General features: G+C 45.5%; 1 protein-coding gene across 6 annotated transcripts in view; it reads left to right on the forward strand.

The window, feature by feature from the left end:
- The first annotated feature begins 425 nt into the window (after positions 1–425).
- Positions 426–21,628, forward strand: part of NIPAL3 (NIPA like domain containing 3) — a 51,794-nt gene continuing 30,591 nt past the window's right edge. The window contains exons 1-3 of one of the 6 annotated variants that reach the window (XM_024766657.1): positions 447–541; positions 1,420–1,563; positions 3,589–3,921. In XM_024766657.1, the coding sequence (XP_024622425.1) occupies positions 3,829–3,921 (93 nt within the window). In that variant the 5' untranslated portion in view covers positions 447–541; positions 1,420–1,563; positions 3,589–3,828. Of the gene's footprint in view, positions 542–591; positions 728–1,419; positions 1,564–3,588; positions 3,922–21,628 lie in introns of those variants that run through there. The other 5 variants (XM_024766659.1, XM_024766658.1, XM_024766656.1 and 2 more) reach the window with 5 other exon arrangements.

Here is a 21,628-nt window from a genome sequence, read left to right on the forward strand (position 1 = left end):
GGATTTGAATACCTGGTGAGAGCTTGGGGTGGGGCAACAGCAGGAGCAAAGCCCGGGAGGGGGCTCTGAGGATAAGGAGGCAGGACACCTGGCAGGCTGCCCACCTGTAGGGCAAGTGGAGTGAGCAAGTCATCGGAGCTTTCCCGACACAGCCCGAGGAGGGAGCGGAGTTTTGTTCCAACGTCTTTCCTGTGGCCGCTAGAGGGGACCCTCTCCAGGCGAGCGCAAAGCTCCTGCGGGGCGCCGCCTCCTCAAGGCTCTCCCCCTACGCTTCAAGCAAGCTTCTCGGCGGAGCCAATGCCGGAGGTCTGTCCCGCCCACCCCCTCCTCGCAGCCACTCGCCTGCGCCAAATGCCTGCCAGCTTTTGACTAGCAGGCTGTCTGGCAAATCAAATCGCGGCCTTGAAAGCAAAACACTGCAGCACTCGGGCAGCTCTGGGTTGGGGAAGGAATCTGGGAGGCTGTGCCTCCGGGTTGCGCGAAGAGTCTAAGTCATCGCTCAGAAACCTCTGATAGGTGGGCCTTAGCGGAAACGCCGCCGGTGAGTAGTGATTAAGACTAAGGGCGGGGGAAGGGGGACTTGAATTCACCCTTCGTTTCAGGAAAAGCGAATGCATTTGTGATCTTCTACCGTAAATATCTTCCTTGTCATTTTGGGTCTCATTGACTCAGAATGCTTTTTCCATTTTCGCATCGAGGAGAGGGGCATGGATTTGCCTTAGTAAAGGTGATGCCAGGCGTTACCAAATCAGGAAGTGAACTAGAGTAACTTCGCCTAAATTGTCCCTGTACACGCCGGCTTGGGCGATAGCAGATGGTGGAGTTATCAGATGGATGAGAGAAGGCCTTCTTGATCCATGCTGGCCTCTGGAAGTTGTTTCCTGCGCATTGGGTGGGGACTTTAGCGTGTAACCCTTTAGTGAGCCAAAGCCCAGGAAAAGGAAAGCGCTTGGCCTGTAACTGGCACTCAGCAACCGGAAGCTGAATTTGCAGGTGTTGGGAAAGGGCGTGTTTGAGTTTTTCAGGCAGAGCCAAGACCCGACTCTTAGGAGCCACGAGCTACGTTTCTCTAGGCTGGGAAACCGTATTCTGTGGGTCAGTGAAGTAATTCATTGAGATGAGGGCTGGGGGATGGAGTGGAAGCCGTCACCTAGTGAGTTATCTTTCCTTTTTTGAGTCAGCGACCCTGTGCTCACTGGTGGCTGTGGGGCCTCAAAATTAAGGGGTGGCTGCAGCACAGAGTTGGCTCCTTGCCTCTAGGGCATGTGTTAGTCCTGGAAAAGTGCTTTGAAGTCAGGAAAAGAGAGTCGCTGGGCAAAGAATGTGTGCCTTATAAGGAAGGGCAACTTGCAGAGAGTTCCTCCAAGGCTTTTAGTCCCAACGGCTACCCAGCTGAGGGAGAGTTTTCTGTCTTGGCAGGCCATGATGCCTCAGAGGCCTGGGTTTCCTGAGGCAGAGAGGGAAGCTGCTTTTTCAAAGCGAATTAAATGAGAGTAACCACAGCCGCTACAAAGGAGGGCAAAAACAGAAACCCACCTGGAGGAACCAGCTGATCCAAAGGAGGTTAGTTAGGGGCCTGGATTCCCATCAGCCCCTTGGCACATCCCTGAGGTCTCTCTGACGTGCTGTGGGCGGGGCTGGCTATACGGGCTGTATCTCTGGAGTCGTGGTTGGTTAGGCCTGAGTAATCCGTTCTCTTCTTGCCCGTGAAGCAGCCACGGTGCACCAGGTGCTTCACAGGCCTGTCTATAGCCAGTCAGCAGGTATGTATGGAGGTCACCGTGCCAGGCTCTGGGCTAGATCTCGGCAGGAGCAACGGAGCAGGGGATTCAGCAAACTGCTTCCCAGAATTTGTGCTCCAGTGCCCCTCTTCACCTCCAGGCTGAAAGCCTCTAAGAGGGTCTCAGAGATCAAGGGAACCCTGGGCCACCCTTCCTTCCTAAGGCATAAAAGTATAGTGAAGAATAATTACGCTTTTCACAAGATTACAAACAAATATTCGTAGGGCTTTACAGTCAGGGAGGTCTGGTCATGGGATGTGAGTTACGAAGCTGTCTGATGAGTGTACTTCAGGTATATATATACTGAATATATAACCTCATCTAGAGGCAGAAGCAATCATTTAACTTTGAGGCCCTTTGACAAAGTGAGACCTGGGCTACATTGTCTAAGTGCTGCCCCTGTACTAAGCCCTGCATCTGATGTCTCCCAGATACTGGACTCAGTGTTAGTCCTATAACATAAGACTGTGCTGTTCACACCAGGAACCAGAATTCCTGGGCCTAGGGCTAGATAACAGAAGGAACTGGAAGCTACAGGAAAGATAGGAGACAGCTTTCTGACACCTTGAGGCACAGCAGAGACTTTGTTTGGCACGCAGTAAGCCCTCAAATATTCGTTGCTTGAGAGAAAGAAAGGTGTATTCATAGGCAAATTAAATAATTAGACCGACAATAAAATTAATACTAATAATAACTGACATTCATTGACCATTCACTGTGCACATATTTTATATGCATTATTTCACCAAATTCTCAAAACACATGGGCTTCGAATATCCATATTTCACAGCAGAGGAGACTGGCTGAAAAGTTAAATGACTTGGCCAAGGTAAAACAGGTAGCACATGGCGGATCAAAAGTAATTTAAAATATTTTTATATTAAAATAAACATAGGGCTTCCCTGGTGGCGCAGCGGTTGAGAGTCCACCTGCCGATGCAGGGGACACGGGTTCGTGCCCCGGTCTGGGAGGATCCCACATGCCGCAGGGCGGCTAGGCCGGTGAGCCATGGCCGCTGAGCCTGCGCGTCCGGAGCCTGTGCTCCGCATCAGGAGAGGCCACAACAGTGAGAGGCCTGCGTACTGCAAAAAAAAATAAAGTAAATAAACATAGACTTTGCAGTAGAATCCAAATTTGTATGATTTTTTTTTTTTTAATATAAGAAGACGTCAAAGAAACCCTTAGCACTTGCAGAAGGTATTTTGGCTATGCTTCCTATAACACTAAGGGCGTACCTCCTCTTTCTCTATTTGGTAGAAAAGCTTGAGATGCCCTGAAAATATCAGTCCAATGAAGTTAATGGGAATTACCGTCATTGCTGGTTTTACTTGAGGCCAGATTTTACCCCTGTTCTACAGATGAGGCAACTGAGACTCCAGAGGCAAAATGATCTGGTCACTTAGGTCTTCCCCGTCCCAGTCCAATGTTGTATCACCTGTGCTAGGCTGACCCTCAGAAGCAGGACAATTCTTCCATCTTCCATGGAGATAACTTTTCTTCTCATTCTTTCTTTCCTGCATCAGAATGTAGATGGTTCCTTTTTTATGGCAGTGGGATTTTTTTCTTTCTTTGGAGTCCTGGAGAAGTAGATGTAGGTAGTGTTCTACTTCTTATGTAGGGGAGCCTATATAAAGGTAGCATTTAAATTAGGATATGATGGAAGGAAGGAAGCAAAGGAGGCGAGGGATGGGGTTTTTAAAGGGCCGGGAAAAGGCTTTGAGGTAGGTGAGCCATATCTTTATTTGAGATGATAATGTTTCAATGTTTTATTGTACATGCATTTTTAATGTTCTTCCCCACCCTCTAGAGCACCGCGAGAATCAGGAAACGCATCCCTGTCTGTGTGCCTGGGAAGAGACCTAGAAACTGGCACGTCTCTGAGGGAAGATGAGGAAAAGGCTGTAAATTGGCCAAAAGAGCCTTGAAGTACTCCTTCCGTGTGGGAAAGTGATGGCTGGTGGAAGGAGGCGAACCCCACAAGGAAAGATGGCTTAGCAGCAGCTGCAGCTGCCAAACCAGGCCCGGTGGGATGTACCTTTAGACCACCATGGACGGAGCCCACAGAGCAGCCCTGCAGCTGCAGCAGCTCCCGCCCGCGAGCAGTGCTGACCCTGTGAGTGAGGCTTCCTTCTCCTACAAGGCAAGAGCTTTTATTTTTTTGGTTTGGGAATTTTATATTTTTCTAACAAGAAAGTAACACGGTGCAGCATTGGCTAACAGATACATCCAGGGTCCGCGTGCCTATCGCTGGCAGAAACAGGCAGACCCTCCACGCGTACAAGAGAATGTGTAATCAAAAGAAATGTTCATTAAAATACGTAAAAATAGGAAGGTAGAGAAATATTTTAAAAGGAATTCATTCCCACTTAGAAGACTTGATTTTTTTAAAAAATCACCTGCTCCATTACTCAGACAACCTTTGTTGATATTTCTGTGTATTTCCTTCCTGTCTTTTTCTGGTATTACAGATTGGGGATCAGATTGTATAGAGAGTTTTGTTTCTTGGTTGTTTCCCTTAACCTTATTTGTGGACTATTTCCCCACGTCATTGAGTGGTGATTGAAAGCATGCTTTCTGAATGATTGCGCAGTAATCTGTTGAGCTGCTGTATCAAAATTTGCTGGAAAGACCTCCTATTGTTGGAAGTTTAGGTTGTTTCTAATCTGGGATGACTGTAAATGCTGCAGTGACCATCCCGGAGATCATGCCCCTTTGCTATCTCTAAGAATTGGATAGGGCTGCCCTGGTGGTGCAGTGGTTGAGAGTCTGCCTGCCGATGCAGAGGACACGGGTTCATGCCCCGGTCCGGGAAGATCCCACATGCCACGGAGCGGCTGGGCCCGTGAGCCATGGCCGCTGAGCCTGCGTGTCTGGAGCCTGTGCTCCGCAACGGGAGAGGCCACAACAGTGAGAGGCCCACATACTGCAAAAAAAAAGAATTGGATAGCCCTGGAAGAGGCAGTCTCTCCCCAGCAAGCGAGGTCACAAATGCCAGTGCATCAAGAATACAGAAAATAAGAAAATATAGTTAATATAATTGCCCTTGTGGTGAATGGATGCCAAATAGACAAACACAGAACACTCTCCCTGATGAGGTGTCTAATAAGTTTCCATTTTAATCACAAATTTTATTCAGTTACTTATTACAGAAGTATCTTCGTGCCAGAGAAAAGGTAAATAAGTCATAGTGACTCTACCAAAAAGCTTAAGAATTGAGGTGGCAGATAGGCATGTGAACAAAGGGTGATGAGCTGACCGAAGTACCAGGGAGAATAAAGGGAAGAAGGCTAGGCTTCAAATCCCTACCTGTTCCTATCTACGTGATTAGATGTAGGGCTTAGGTAACCCTCAGAGCTTCTCTTATGGGTAGGATGGTGGTAGCAACACCTCCCTCCATCCCTCATCCCTCCTCGGCTGCATGGATCAGTGAGAAAGCACGTAGCCCCGCGCTAGGCATGCAGGAGGGGCTTGACTCACCGCTTGACTCAGAAATGTCTCGTGGTTACAAACAGGAACAGATGAAGGTGCACAGAGCAGAGGAAGGAGTAGTTAATTCTGCCTGGGGGAAGGGGAAGGGGTTCTAAGGGGAAGCTGTCTCTTTCCTCTTTGATTTTAAGGCTATTTTGGTTGCAAGGAATAAAAATCCATTTCAGAGACGCTGAAGGGAAAGGTAAAATTATTATAAGGCTACAGGGTAGCTCATGGAACCCAGGGGCAAGAAGGGCCGTGGGGCTTGAAAGGTGGTAGAACTCTTAATCACACGTTCAAAAGAGGGAGGATCTGATTGGCCCAGCTTGGGTCAGGTGTCTACATTCGTCCAATCAGTAGTGGCTGGGGGTGGGGTCCTCCAGCAAACATGGTGTCTCCACACTGTGGGCTTGTGGCTGGGTGGGTTTTCCTGGAGGCATCTCCTACCTTTGGGGAAAACATTGAGAGGCCCCAGGTCCACGTTGATCGGGGGATGGCTAGAAACAAGCAGTTTGCCCTGAGTTACAGCCCCGCCCTCACCCTACCCAGCAGGGAATGGATTCTGGTTGTTGGGGGAAGGTGGTCTGTGAGACCGACAGGCTGAGCTGCCCGAGGGTCGGCATCCCTGCGGGTCTCTGACACTGGAGGCTCTGTTTCAGCCTGCAAGAGTCGGGCCTCACTTCTATTTAGCAAACAGGTCTCTCAACTGAGCACCTGCCATATACGTGCCTATGCTGGGTGGGGCGGGAGCTATGTAGGTAATTGAGATATCTCCTCCCTGAAAGAGTCTAGAAGGGTGGCGGGGAAGCCATTTCCACAAGTATCTACCCTTTAGGACAGAATTTGGCACAAAAAGAGAGATTCAGCAGGGTGTTAAGAGCATGGCCTTTGGAATCAGGGAGACCTGGCTTCCAGTCCCAGCTCTATCACTTTGTAGCATTATAACTTGGGGAAAGTCATGTAATTCCTCTGCACATCAGCATTAAGTTCATCCTATAGGGTAGTTATGAGGATGACCTGAATTTACAGAAAAGGAAACTGAAGCTGCCTGTACCATCTCCAGTTTTCTGCCTGTGGTAATCCTATCCACCCTTCCAGCTCCAGCTCAAATATCACCTTTTTCATGAAGCCTTTGTCAGTCTTCCTGGCAGGAAAATATAGGTCCTTTATCCACACTTTTATAGCCAATTCACAATTACTATGGTAAGCATCATCATAATAGCAACTAACATTTGCTGTGTTTACTATAACGGGGACTGTTAATCCTCACAAAAGTCCCATAAGGTAAGTACTATTATATCCCCATCTTACAAATGAGGAAACTGGCACAGAGATGTTAATTAACTTTCCCAAGACCGCACAGTCAATAGGTCATAAAACTGGAATTTGAAACAAGCCTGTGCTCTGCCAGAGCCCGTGGTTTTATCCACCACTTCCTCTTGCCTACATTGTGCTGGGCACTCTGCAAGGCCCCTTCTCTCCCCGATACTGGTTATTAAGTGTCAATAGCAGTCGTAGATAAGGTAACGCCTTACCTGCTGGAGAAGGTAAACGTCAGGGAGCTGGCCTGAAGCCAGGTCATGGGTGTAGCAGAGCCCATTAGCCAGCCTGCTGCCTCCCTTGTATTTGAATATGAGTAACCCTCAGAGCAAGCCAGAATGCAGTTTATACTTAACTGTTAGCATTTTAAGCCCAAAGGACTGTGAGAGTTCCGTTTAAATAGCAAGGGATGACAGTCTTGTCACTGCGGTATGTAAATGGATGCTGTTGTCGGCAGATGTAAAGCAGGCGCTGGAACAGGAGATCTGAGCTGAGCTTTCACTTGGATACCAGTATCCGAGGTTTCCTGCCTCTGCGACCTTTGGCTGCTTTTCTGCGAACAGTTTCTTTTCTTTCAGAGTTGTAGCTGGTGAAAGGTCAGTTCTTGGATCAGAGAAGATCAGAGCCAGAAAGGTCCTTAGAGCTGTTGCTAATGATGATGATAAAAATAAAAATTGTAAAAATAATAATGGTAGCAGCTAGAATTGTTTTAATATTTATTACATGAGGGTTTACAGTCAGCTTCATTTTTCAGAGGGGAAGCTGAGGCTTCAGAGTGATTGCCCTGAAGTCACACAGCAGTAAGTGGCAGAGCCAGGACCCCAGCCCAGGTCTGCTGGTCTTCAAAATCTGTATCGGTAAGCCGAAGCAGAGAGGGAAGTGACTTTGGGTCTGCTGCCCCCTTCCCTTGATGGCTGGGTCTGTTGGAGCCATGGCTTGAACCTGCCCCTCAGTGGGAGCACCGGTGTTTCAGTCTGCACCTTTTCGTAAGGCACAGAGTCACTGATCCCAAGATCGAATCCCTGTCCTGGGTTAGCCGTCCACATGTACTTATGAGCACTTAACACTTTGAATAACTTTGGTGAAAACCCCCGGGTGGTTCCTCAGCCAAAAGCAGAGCATGCTGGGTCGAGAAGTCTCCCAGCAGTGTCCAGAGCTGGAGGCTCCCGTTGCTGTCCTCCTCCCTCCCTGCCAGTAGACCTGGACACCACCATTTCACAGTTTCCAGTGCTGAGGTTTGGAGGAGGGACTTAATGTCAGGAGCCCTGCTGGTTGTCGCCTCAACTCTGAATTGCCCTCCACCAGGCACTTGAGGACGGCTGGTAGGTGTGTGTTCAAATTGTGTAACCCCCGGGCTGCTGGGAGCTTCCTTGCTTGACTTTAAATGCTGATAAAATTGAACCAGCCACCACATCACAAGGGTTTGGGGCATAATTAGCATTGACGAAGCCCTTTGAAACCCTTGGATGAAAGGGCGTGAAGTTGCGCTGTTACTAACTGTGTCTGTAGCCAGTCGTTATGAGTGGAGATTAATATGCTTGAGGTAATGGCTTTTAAAAGAAACCTCAGCTTCCTGTGTCATTAGTGGGAATGTAGCCCTTACAAGGTGGGGATCTTTTTTTCTTTATCTTGCCACCTTTGAAGGACACCCCAGAGAATACAGTGGGACACAGATTCTCATCAGGAAACTGGAAGTCAGACCTCTAGCTTTAAGTTCTCCCATCCTCACCTTGGACAGGTTATTTAACTACTCTGAGTCTTCCTTCATTCATCTCTAAACTCCTTCCAACTTGTGTGCTAAAAATAGGACTCATAGTAGTACCCACTTCATAGGGTTATTTGTGGCTCAAAGGTGATGCGTAGAAAGGGCTTAGTGCCATGCCTGACATATATATATATAATACATGTGATATAATATATAAATGCTCCATAAATATTATTATGGTAACCTTTTAACCTTTTTTTTTTTTTTTTTTTTATGTGCCACCAGGGAAGCCCTTAACCTTGTTTTTGATGCTTAGACTGGTTTACCCCTGTGAGCTTCACAATTTCACGTCCTGGTTTCACCCCTCCACAGCCTCCTCCCTGAGCATTGACTTGTCTGTGTGGCCACAGCTGCTTGTTTCCTATCTTCATCTCTTTACTTCCCCTTGGCGAGTTGTTAGCAACACTGTCGACCTAAATAGACCTAGGAGGCCGTAATCAAGCAAAAAGAGTTCATTTGGGATCCAAGAATTACAGTTCAGGGCACACAGATTCAGGTGTCAAGTCGAGGGCTTTTAAAGGTGAAGAAGGGAAGTTTGCATCACAAGGGACTTTCATTGGCGCTGGAGGGAGAAGCTAGTCTTGCCTGAGCGTGACTGAGCGCTCAGGCCATCACTGGGGGGTGGGGGGGGCAGTTTGGTACTGTGACAAGTGGCAAGCGTTCTTGCAGAGTCCTTAGAGTATTCATGGTTTGGCCTGGTTCAGAAATTTATGGCTCCAGCCAGTGAGGACATATACAAGGTCCACCTCCTTAATGGCCTCCCACCCCATTTCATTTTTTTAAAAAAATAAATTTATTTATTTATTTTTGGCTGCATTGGGTCTTCATTGCTGCGCACGGGCTTTCTCTAGTTGCAGCGAGCGGGGGCTACTCTTCGTTGCAGTGCGCGGGCTTCTCACTGCGGTGGCTTCTCTTGTTGCGGAGCGCGGACTCTAGGCGCGCGGGCTTCAGTAGTTGTGGCAGGCAGGCTCAGTAGCTGTGGCACGCGGGCTTTCGTAGTTGTGGCTCACTCGCGGGCTCTAGAGTGCAGGCTCAGTAGTTGTGGCGCTCGGGCTTAGTTGCTCTGTGGCATGTAGGATCTACAGACCCATTTTAAAACCCTGACTTAAATGACTCCATTTTATGTCACATTTCACAGCACATTCTCCAGCAGCCTTGTGGATTCAGTCTCATCAGAGGACAGCTTGGTATCTCTGGGTAATAATAATGTAGTGGCCATCAGTTGTAGGTCGAACGATAAGAAACTACCACTTTTGTAGGTCAAAACTGGTTGAATATTGGCAATTTCTATGGTTCACCCTAATTCTTATTTACTGAGTTAAGTGTTTCTTCCACATGATCTCAAGAAGTTCATGCACCAGCTCTGACAGAGGGGCACCATCATCCACTAGCAGAAGAGAGCGGAACCGAGGCTTAGTGAAGCAGATCTCAGCAGCCTGCCGACCCTGAACCTGTAGCTGTCCTCTGAACGCCCCTGCTCAGGTCTCCGTTTCTGCACAGTTCCTGGGGCCTGTTTCCAGCTCTCCCCTGTCTCCCACTACGGTGTTAAAGCAGCTTTGAAGTGTTTTTGGAACAGCAACCAGAGTCTTTTTGTCTCCTACCTGCCAAAGGCAGTTCCTGCAAAATCACTGCCACTTAACACTTTGTAACAATTTACTCATTAGCGTATGTAAACTGAGTTATTAGGCAGAGTGCCTGCCTGGCCCCAAGTTCTTTGCCTTCCATGAGGTTGAGGTCCTTGCTTTCAATCCTTAGGAACCACATGTAGTGCAGGGCTTCCTTTGAGGTCCTCAAACTTGCCCCTCTAAGGAAACACTGTGTATTTCCTCACACTTTCTTTTCATTGACATCTAAAACTTAAAACTTTTGATTACAAGTTTAAATATTCACAAAGTATGTAATTCCTGACACATTTAAATTATTTTTTTTAACTCTTACACGTACTTAACTAAAGCCCCCAGAATATAAAGACCATTGATCCCTACCATCAGACTTCTGAAAAGACTCTTCTTTAACAGCTGGAAAGTTTACATCATTCCTTTTCCTTCTTGAATTTCTATTTCCCTTCCATTTCCCCACAGAATTTTATCCCAAAATTGTGTCAGCTTGAAGAAAAAGACACAACCTAAGAGTTGTGACTTAAGTTTTTTTCAGAGACCTTACTGAGGACTATAGCCTGGGAGACAGACGCTCAGTAGCTCTGAGGAAGCTGTTCTGAAGAGGTTGAGAGGGAAACCAGTTTATACGTATGTGATTTTTGGCTAGGAAATACATGCGGTAAAGTATACATCTTGGTAAAAGATTACTGCTGGTCACAGACAACAGATATCTCAAGTTAACGATTTAGTGCTTTTTTTTATGTGTGGGAAGATGCAAGAATCTGGGTTCATTAAAATTCTTCCTGAGATGTGCATCTAACTATCTAGGGGGCCTGCTTGTCCAAGCACAGAGCATCCTGTCATTGTCTTAATTTCCATTCAGAGTGTACTGTCGGTCATCGACTGCAACAAATTACAGCTTAATCCTTGCAGAATTGGGTGGTGAGCAAAAACACTCTTGTTCTTCTTTGTTTATATGTGTCTGTCTTTCAATACTTAAAATTTTTACGGACACCTATCATACTTCTCTACAAGAAAGAATGTAGAGTATGTAACCAAATTTCTTTTTTAAAATTTCCTTTGATATAAGGTTCATAGATATTGATTCAATACAGAATTTTTTATACAATTGAATAAAAGCAATTGATTAATGCAGTATAAATTTTTATCATCATTATTGAACAAAAATAACTTTGTATTAGAAAAATGTATCTGAAAAGATTTGGACTTGATTTTCAATATTCAAGGTAAATATTATTATTAATTCGTAGAATGAGATAGAGTTTAGCATCAATCCTGTAGCAAGCTTTGGTTTTTATGGCTAGAAGTACTGAGCCTCTTCATGTACCCTGAATGGAAGAAGTATTGTTACAGCAGTATCACTGAATTCTTTCAACTCCTTCCAAGTTATGTGCTAAAAATCATGTAGTGATAAACTAGTTTTATTGACCTATCAGCTAACAGTATGATTAGGACCTCATTCATTTTTGTTCAAAGCAACGTACTAGACACACTTAATTTAGAACAGGATTTGTTTTTGCTTTTACAGTTTCCGTGAAGTTTACCAAAAAAGCATGATCAATTATGCCGGTCACTTTTTTCACTTAGAGGCACATTGGGTTAATCTCATGTATCCAGAAAGGATTGGGGAAATTGAAATATTATTAATGTTACTACACCTTTGCCCTTACTGTACTGTAATACATATATGTGTACATATATTTTAACTCTAGAATATAATGCAAATATTTACTATAAATATTTGTACATGTATTTATCCCTAGCTTGAATATATTTTTGTCAAAACTTATAACTGTAGGTGTAACCTAATTAACAAAGCTAGTTTTTATTGTACAAACATCAGTTAAATCAGACTTTCTGATTTCAGAATATCTTAACAAGGGCCAAGTTATCCCATTCTGATATCTGTCATGGCTTACAGGAATACGTATGAGAGGGGGAGAGAAAACAGTTCCTAGAATGGGCATTTATCACTAAAGAAATCTCCCAGGAAACAAAATTTCAAAATTCCCCTGGGTTTCTTAGTGGTTTTACAATTTGGGGCAATATACCAGAGTAAGATTCCACATGAGTGAAGGACAAGCCTTTCTTTGATAAAGTGGGAGGAAGCTTCAGAGAAAAGTAAGAAAGGGGAACAATGGGAAGCTAGCAAAGGGCACAGATGGAAATGAGGATATGGTGATTGAATCCCTTAAAACTGTCAGTATCAGCAAAACCTTTGTAGAAGAGAGTCTCTGGGCCCCCCAGTCTGAAGGATATGGCCTTCTAGATCCTGCTACCCTGATTTCTCTTTTAGAAACAGTCCTAGTGACATCACTCAGAGCCTCCCTATCATCTCCAAGCCCAAATCCAAACCCTTTGAAGTAGAGAAGCCCCCTCCCAATCTGACCAGCCCACCCCTAAGCCTTATCCCTCTACACTCACGTTTCTTCTAGCTTCTGTGGACCCTCGCCCAGCTATATAGAAGCCCTCATTGGTCCTCAAGCTCTCACACACACATCCCCTTTTACCTCTCAGTGCCTTTGAGCCCACTTCCCCCTGGGTCTTATCCCTCCACATCACCTTCTTTCCATTCCGCAAAGGCACCGTGCTCATTCCCACCATGGGGGCTTCCCACCCCACCCCCATCACTCTACGTCTTCAGATCTCTCTCTGAAACCATTCTTCAAAGATGCCTCCCTGACTTCCCTTAATCCTGGGTCTCTCACACACTAGATCAGGCATCTGTGCTTCTCCTAGGTAGCTCTAACTGAAGTGTGCTTAAAAATAATCAGGTGTTTAATATATACTGCATGAGGACCGGGACAGCACATGGCACGTTGGCAGTCAGTGCATGGCACACACTAGGCACTGAATAAGTGTCTGGAATGCTATTCTTCCCTCCTCTGTAAAGTGTCTGTATTCTGTACTAGCCTAGTAACCTTTGAGTCAAGAACCAATTCCCCAGCCCTTGATAATAGCTACTAATTATTGAATACTTATCCTGTGTCAGGCATTGTTCTAGAGCTTTAAATATTCCATAGTTTGACATAATAGTTAAGAGCATAGGCTCTAATGTCAGACTACCTGGGTTCCAGTCCTGCTTCATCCACTTACCAGCTACCTCATATCCTCTGTGCCTCAGCTTCCTCACTGTAAAATTAGATAATAATACTACCTACCTTATAGGGTTGTTATGAGGATTAAATGAGTTAATATATATGAAGTAATTGGAATAGTACTTGGCATGTAGTAAGTGCTCAACAAGTACTGTTGTTTGTCGTTATCGCTGTCATGATTATTTCTAATATTTACAACAAACCCAGTCTGTCAGTTTCCAAAGGCTGAGCTCTCTCTAGTAGAAGAACTGGCCAGCCATGTAAAAAGAACTCAGGCTGGGACTTCCCTGGTGCCGCAGTGGTTAATCCGCCTACCAATGCAGGGGACACGGGTTCGACCCCTGGTCCAGGAAGATCCCGCATGCCGTGGAGCAACTAAGCCCATGCATCACAACTATTGAGCCTGTGCTCTAGAGCCCGCAAGCCACACTACTGAGCCCACGGACCTCAACTACTGAGCCCATATGCTGCCACTACTGAAGCACACGCCCTCTAGGACCCGTGTGCTGCAACTACTGAGCCCGCGTGCTGCAACTACTGAAGCCTGCACGCCTAGAGCCCGTGCTCCGCAACAAGAGAAGCCACCGCAATGAGAACCCCATGCACTGCAATGAAGAGTAGCCCCAGCTTCTCTTGTGGCCTCTCTTGTGGCGGGATGAAATGAGAAATTAATAACAGAAGGAAATTCACAGCAGCAAAGAGGGAAATTCACAAATATGTGAAAATTAAACCATGGTCAATGAAGAAATCACAAGGGAAATTAGAGACAAACTGATCCTAAAATTCTGTGGAAATGCCAGGGACTCCAACTAGCCAAAACAATCTTGGTAAAAGAAGAACAAAGTTGGAGGACTCATGCTTCTTGATTTCAAAAATTATTACAAAACTACAGCAATCAAAACAATGTGGTACTGGCATAAGGACAGACGTACAAATCAGTGGACTACAATACAGGGACCAAAAATAAACCCACACACCTCTGGTCAATTGATTGTTGACAAGGGTGCTAAGACCACTCAATAGGGAAAGAATATAAAGTCTTTTCAACAAATGATGCTGGGACAACTGGATATCTACATGTAAAAGGATGAAGTTGGACTCCTTCCTCATACCATGTAAAAAAAATTAATTAAAAATTAAAAAGTTAATTCAAAGACCTAAATCTAAGAGCTAAAACTATAAAACTCTTGGGAAGAAACATAGGTACAAATTTTTGTGACCTTGGATTAGACAACAATTTTTTAAAATGATGACACCAAAAACCATACAGGAAACAAAAGAAAAAAATAGATAAATTAAACTTAATCAAAATTAAAAACTTTTGTTCATCAAAGCACACTGTCAAGAAAGTAAACTATAACCCTCAAAATAGGAGAAAATATTTGCAAATCATATATCTGACAAGGGTTTAGTATCCAGACATATAAAGGAATCTTACAACTCAATAATAAAAAGACAACTCAATTTAAAAATAAGCAAAGTGGGCTTCCCTGGTGGCGCAGTGGTTGAGAGTCCGCCTGCTGATGCAGGGGACACGGGTTCGTGCCCCGGTCCAAAAAGATCCCACATGCTGCGGAGCGGCTGGGCCCGTGAGCCATGGCCGCTGAGCCTGCGCATCCAGAACCTGTGCTCCGCAACAGGAGAGGCCACAGCGGTGAGAGGCCTGCGTACTGCAAAAAAAAAAACAAAAACAAATAAAAATAAGCAAAGCGTTGCACACCATTGAAAATGTACTAAATGCCACTGAATTGTATGCTTTAAGATGATTAATAGTCAACTTTATTATATGTGAATTTTTTAAAATAGGCCAAGGATTTGAATAAACAGTTCTCCAAAGATAAACAAATGGCCACTATATACCTAAAAAGTTGCTCAACATCATCAGTCATTAGGGAAAAGCAAATCAAAACCACAATTAGATACCACTTCACACTCTTTAGAATGGCTATCGTAATTTTTTTTTTTTTAAGGAAAATAACAAGTGTTGGCAATGATGTGGAGAAATGACAACCCTTGACTGGTGGGAATGTAACTTGGTGTAGCCGCCATAGAAAACAGTTCGGCAGTTCCTCAAGAAGTTAAACACAGAGTTACTATATGACTGAGCAATCCCACTCCTAGCGGAATATACCCAAGAGAACTGAAAACATATGTTCATGCAAAAAGATGTACACAAATGTTCATAGCAACATTCATGATAGACAAAAAGTGGAAATAATTTACATGTAACTGATGAACAGATAAACAAAAAATGGTATATCCATATAATGGAATATTATTTGGCCGTAATAAAGAATGAAGTACTGGTTCATGTGAACCAGTTCTTTTAAGGTTCATATGAACCTTAAGAACATTATGCTAAGTGAAAGAAGCCAGTCACAAAAGACCATACATTGTAGAGTTCCATTTATATGAAATGTCCAGAATAGGCAAATCCGTAGAGACAGCGAGTAGGCTAGTGGTTGCCGGGAAACGAGGGGAGGGGAAACAGGGAATGAATGCTAGTGGGTTTGGGGTTCCTTTGAGGAATGACAGAAGTGTTCTGCATTTAGATATCGGTATGGCACAACGTGATGAAATCTGGACGTTTTCAAGGTTATGTGGCAGCTCCGGGAATCAGATCCACACCCGGCCTCCTGTTTGTTGTTGCTGCTTGTTGTGGTTTCTTATTGTTTGCTTGTTTAGTGATTTTTCGCAACTCTTTTTGTAAAGTATGTGTTTTCTGTTGTGTGTGGCCTATCCAAGTCTGTGTCTCTTAGCTTGGTGGTCAGTTTTGTTTTGATAGTTTTGTTAAATACCTAGAGCCAAAAAAAGGAAAAAAGAAAAAAGAAGAAAACCTCTCTCAGTCTTCGCAGACTGGCTGTGTGCTGGGGCACTACTCCATCGTTTACCAGTCTATTTACAGCTCTGCCTTCACTTTGACTTGCTGCTCTGCCCAGCCTGAAGGCCACCTGAGGTGAAGGCTTAGCATCTTCTCAAGTGTTTTTGGAGCACGCATCCAGCCCTGGGTATATGAATAGTCTTGATTCCCCAGGATACACCGGAGCTTTCAAAAGCCCTCTCTTTCTCCACCCCGCACCCCCGTCTCTTCTTTCCCAGCCTCTTCCTGCGCAGGCTTTTCCTTCTGTGTACTGTGCAGCCCAGTGCTGTCCCTTGCCTCAGTGCCTTAAATTCTTTCAGCAAAAGCATCCCGGAAGCTGCCCCCCCAGCCCTGGTACTGCTCCAAATCAGGCAAAACAAAGGCAAGCCCTTTGTGCTGTTCCTTCAGGGAGCTGCCAGACAGGTTGGAATCCACAACCTCAATTTTAAAAAAAATTTTAATTTTATATTGGAGTATAGTTGATTAACAATGTTTTGTTAGTTTCAAGTGTACAGCAAAGTGATTCAGTTATACATATACAGGTACCTTTTCCTTTTTTTTTTTTTGCGGTACGCGGGCCTCTCACTGTTGTGGCCTGTCCCATTGCGGAGCACAGGCTCCGGACGCGCAGGCTCAGCGGCCATGGCTCATGGGCCCAGCCGCTCCACGGCATGTGGGATCTTCCCGGACCGGGGCACGAACCCATGTCCCCTGCATCGGCAGGCGGACTCTCAACCGCTGCGCCACCAGGGAAGCCCCAGGTACCTATTTTTCTTCAAATTCTTTTCCCACTTAGGTTATTACAGAGAATTGAGCAGAGTTCCCTGTGCTATACAGTAGGTCTTTGTTGGTTATCTATTTTTAATCACAACCACAATTTTTTTTTTTTTTTTTTATGGTACGCGGGCCTCTCACTGTTGTGGCCTCTCCCGTTGCGGAGCACAGGCTCCAGACATGCAGGCTTAGCGGCCATGGCTCACAGGCCTACGCGCTCCGCGGCATGTGGGATCCTCCCAGACCGGGGTACGAACCTGTGTCCCCTGCATTGGCAGGCGGACTCTCAACCACTGCGCCACCAGGGAAGCCCCACAACCACAATTTTTAAAAAATAAGGTCCTTATTGCTCCCTCTGTCCTCATGACTGCCATAGGTCTGGAGTGTAAGGGATGGTTGGCAAGCAATTTAAAATGCCACATTGCTTTCTGACCATAAAGCAACTGCTTCTTTCTTCACCAAGCCTTCCCCTTCTTATTATAAGTTTTTAATTAGACTCTAGCGTTCTAGAAAAGTTGATTCAGACAGTGTTTGCCAGTTCATTCATTGTTTTACTGGAGGGATGGATCCCTGGTATTCTTCTCTATTCCACCATTTTCAATGGCATCACTTATAACATTGTGAAGATACTAAAAAAAAAACACTGAATGGTACACTTTAAAAATGTCAAAATGCTGACTTTTATGATTTTTGAATTTGTCTCAATGAAAAAGGTAATGACACATTAAATAAAGATATTCTGGGTTCATAGGATGGCCTTAAAGAGCATTTAGAGCCAGGCATTAAGATGGGAAGGCATTAAAATACCTTAACTGAGCAAAAAAGGGAGGAGATGACCAAGCAGTAGAGTGATCCATACTCAAATCAGATGGACGATCAAAGCCACCCACTAGTAAATGTCTGGAACAGAGTCACATCTTGAGTCCCAGCCAAAAATTGCTGGATCGTTAAGCAACGTTGGTCCACTAAGAAAGCACGTCAGTTAGCTATTGCTGGGTAACAAACCACCTGAAAACCTAGCTAAAAACAACAACCATTTTACTGCTCACAATTCTATGAGTCAGGAGTCTGGACAGGATCTAAAAGAATTGAAATCAAGTTCTCGAAGAGATATTGGTACTCTGTTGTTAATTGCAGCACGATCGACAGTGGTCAAGATGTGGAAACAACCTAGATGTCCATTGATAAATGAAGAAAGAAAACGTGGTATATACTACAATGGAGTATTACCCAGCCTTAAAAAAGAAGGAAATCCTGGAACATGGCACCACATGGGTGAACCTTGAGGACGTTACGCTAAGTGAAATAAGTGCTAGACTGAATGTGCCTCGCCTCTCCCCCACCCCAAATTCATGTATTGAAGTCATAATCCCCAATGTGATGGTATTTGGAGATGCGGACTTTGAGAGGTAATTAGGTTGTGACGGTGGACCTAATAAATGGGATTAGTGCCATTATAAGAGAGACAAGACAGAGCTCTCTTTCTGTACCACGTAAGGACACAGCACGAAGGTGTCCATCTGCAGACCAGGAAGAGTCTCTCACCAGGAAAAGAATCAGCCAGCGCCTTAATCTTAGACTTCTCAGCCTCCAGAACTGTGAGAAATAAAAGTCTGCTGAGCCACCAGTCTGTCGTATTTGTTATAGCAAAACCCGAATTGACTAAGGCAATAATCCAGTCACGGAAGGACAGATACTGCATGATTCCACTTACATGGGGTATCTTAAATAGTCAAACTCACAGAATCAGAGAGTAGGTTGGCAGTTGCCAGGGGCTGGCAGGGAGGGTGGCAGTAAGGAGTTGCTAATCATTGGGCGTAAAGTCACAGTTATGCCAGATGAATGAGTTCTAAGATCTGCTGGACAACATCGTCCAGCAGTTAAAAATACACTAAAAATACACTAAAAATTTGTTAAGAGGGTCTATCTTATGTTAAGTGTTTATGCCACAGTAAAATTTTTTAAAAAGAAAGAATTCTTTTTTTCTTTCAAAAGCAGTGGTAGCTTGCCTTTGCATCTTTGCTTGGCTGGGGCTGGAGCTGGAGAATCCAAGAGGTCCTCACTCATGTCTGGAACCTCAGCTGGGATGGGTTAAATCAGCTGGAGTGGGCTGAGGTGGCTGTGCCTCTCTCTCCTCTTGGTGTTGACTGGGCCCACTCATATATCTGTTTGGCCCTCCACATGACCTCTCTCTCTTTTGGGGGGCAGGCTGGGCTTTTTTACATGTGGCTGGGTTCCCCTCCGAACAAAAGCAGAACCTGTAAGGCCTGAGCTCGGAAATCCCAGAACTTCACCTCTCTCTTATTCTGTTGACCAAAGCCAAGTCACAGGCCAACCCAGGTTCAAGTGATGGGGAAAAGACCCCACCTCTTGAGGGGAGTCATAGCGCATGCATACAGGGATGGGAGGAATTGTTGGCAGCTGTCACTGCAGTTTACTACAAATGATAATCCCAAGTTCAGGACAATACAATTGTGAAAGTCTAGTGGGAAGAATCTTGCCTCTCCACCAGGCCTCCTCTGATACCACCACAGTGGGGAGGAGAAGGGGTGCTTCGTGACAGCCAGGTGGGGCAGAGGTCTAGTCTCCCTGTGGTCTCTACTGACACTGGGAGGAGGGGGGTACCACCTCTTCACTGGCCTCAGCTCCCCACTTGGCTTTCTCTGATAGTCCCAGCAGGGGAGTTGGGTTGCTTTGTTACAGCCTCCAAAGGGTGGAAATCTAAGCTCCCTACTTGGCTTATGCTGGCAGGGGCAGGGTGGAGCCATTTTTTTTTCCCGGCAGTGTTTGGAGCACATCAGTTATTGTCTAAAAGCCTTCTGCCTGGCCTGGCTGCTCCTTTCCTTGTTCTCCGACTAGAGTGCAGGCTTTTCTTGGGGTTTTTTTGGGTCACACCTGTTGCTATTTCCAAGTTGCCAGTTTCTTCAGCTCCAAGTCTGAGATACATGAGGCAAAAAGAAAACTCAAGGAACTCCCTACCATGTGGTTCCTCAGGTCCCAAGGTCCTTAGCCTGTCTGCCTTCTTCTGTCCACCTTTCAGTCTTCTTATGTTTGTTTTATATATAATGTCCAGGGTTTTTAGTTGTGCGTAGCAGGAAGCATAGGAAAAAGAATGTCTACTCCGTCCTACTGGAAGCAGAAGTCTTTTAAAATTAAAGTTGTCAGAGAATTTTATTGTATGTGAACAGCTGAAGTATTTAAGAGAATTTCAGTTTCCTTATATTCATAAGTGCAGTTTGTTAGACTTATAAGAATAACCTAGTTCCTTGTTAAGGTTTTGTTTCCAAAAAACCAGATCAGGGAATCTGTTATTCTAATAACACATATAATTTTTTTTGAAAAGCAAAGTAAATGCACATAGCCTTTTTTGTCCATAAAAGCTACCCCGTTTTTGTCTATAAAAGTGAGGGGGGGGGACACATATTTATTAGGAGTTGGACTAATAATAATAAACATGTTCCCAAACTCTGTTCTGTGAAGCCTTGACTCTATTAGGCTCTTTGGTTGCAAGTAACAGAAACTAGCTCGTAAGCAAAAAAGATTGTGGGACTGCTTCCGGAAAAGAAGGAAGAGCTGGAGAAGCCAGCTTCAGAAAGTCAGGAACCAGGAAGGCTCCAGGGGTATGACTTGGCTAAACCTCACCTCGGGCAGGAGTGAACCAGCCTTTTTCCGCCTCTGTGTTTCTCAGTCCAGGATTTGGACCCCAGAAAGAGAGCTTCTGACCAGCCTGGCTTGGATCAAGCATGGGTCACAGGCCCATCCTTGACTAGGAGAGGAGACTGGAACCCTTTGAATGACAGTCCCAACAGGAGTATCCAATGAGGAGGCAGGGGGAAGGCAGGGAATCCTCCACAGCACAATCGGGGTGCTGTTACCAGAAGGAAAGGAAAGTGATTAAAATGTCAGGCTGGTGAGAATCGCAGAGGTACCACAGATGCCAGTGGATGGACTCTAAGCTAAGAGCCCTAGAGCCAAATGGGTTTGGGAAACCTGAGCTAGACAAGGAGAAACTGCCTCTGAGAGCCTCTACTGGGCCAGTGCACTGGGTGGAGGATACAGCGTTTCCCAAACTTATCTAACCATATGATGGCTTTTGCCGTGGAACCCCATTGACATATCTGGGAACCCTGGCCTGATTGGCCTCCAGTGACCCTTTTAGCTCTGAGATTCTGTGATCCTGCAGGAAGGACATGGCTTCTGTTTAACTGAAAAGAAACCAAAAAACATGAAACAGTGGAGATGGAGAAGGACCGAGCCAGTGCAGCTCAGGCTGAGAGCCGTATTGGGAAGCAGTGGAAGCCAGCTCCTTTGGGTCCCAGGAGATGCCCCCAATAACCTCCAGTTAATGAGCTATTTTATGTGAAATGAATTGGTCGGTTTCTTGTCTGGCATGATCATCACTTGGTTTCTCTGAGCAGTCTGGCTATGACCAGAAGCTTGGGTCAGAGCCGGAGGGGCCCTTAGCAGTCGTCTGGGCTAGCACTTAGGTCATCCAGAGAGGACACACAAGCCTGGTGAGGGGAAAGGGACTTGTCTGAGGCCATGTAGCAACGTGGTGGCAGAGCTGGGACCAGAACCCAGGTCTCCGGGCACCCAGCTCAGCATCTTTCCTTTATGCTGCAGCACTGCACCTTGAGGGGGAGAAGTCGGGGACAGCCACGGTGGTTTCCATCAGCAGGCCTCCTCTGCCCTCCTCCCGCCCTGTCCCACAGTGACTGCCCCTTCTCTGGGAAGGCCCCCTCAGCGCTATGGGCCCTCTGCACTCTGGGAGAGGGAAGGGAAGAGGGGGGCAGAAGGCAGGATGGAGGGTTGACTTTATCCCCCTTACTGCTTGCTGATTATCTGTCCTTCCAGAGGGATTGAAGGACTGAGTTTTTTTTTTTTTTTAATTAATTTTTACTGGACTGAGTTTGTCTTGTCTTGATGTTCACTGCTGGTTCACT

This window comes from Neophocaena asiaeorientalis, unplaced genomic scaffold, assembly GCF_003031525.2.
Source record: "Neophocaena asiaeorientalis asiaeorientalis breed wild unplaced genomic scaffold, Neophocaena_asiaeorientalis_V1.1 scaffold79, whole genome shotgun sequence".
Taxonomy (NCBI): domain Eukaryota; kingdom Metazoa; phylum Chordata; class Mammalia; order Artiodactyla; family Phocoenidae; genus Neophocaena; species Neophocaena asiaeorientalis.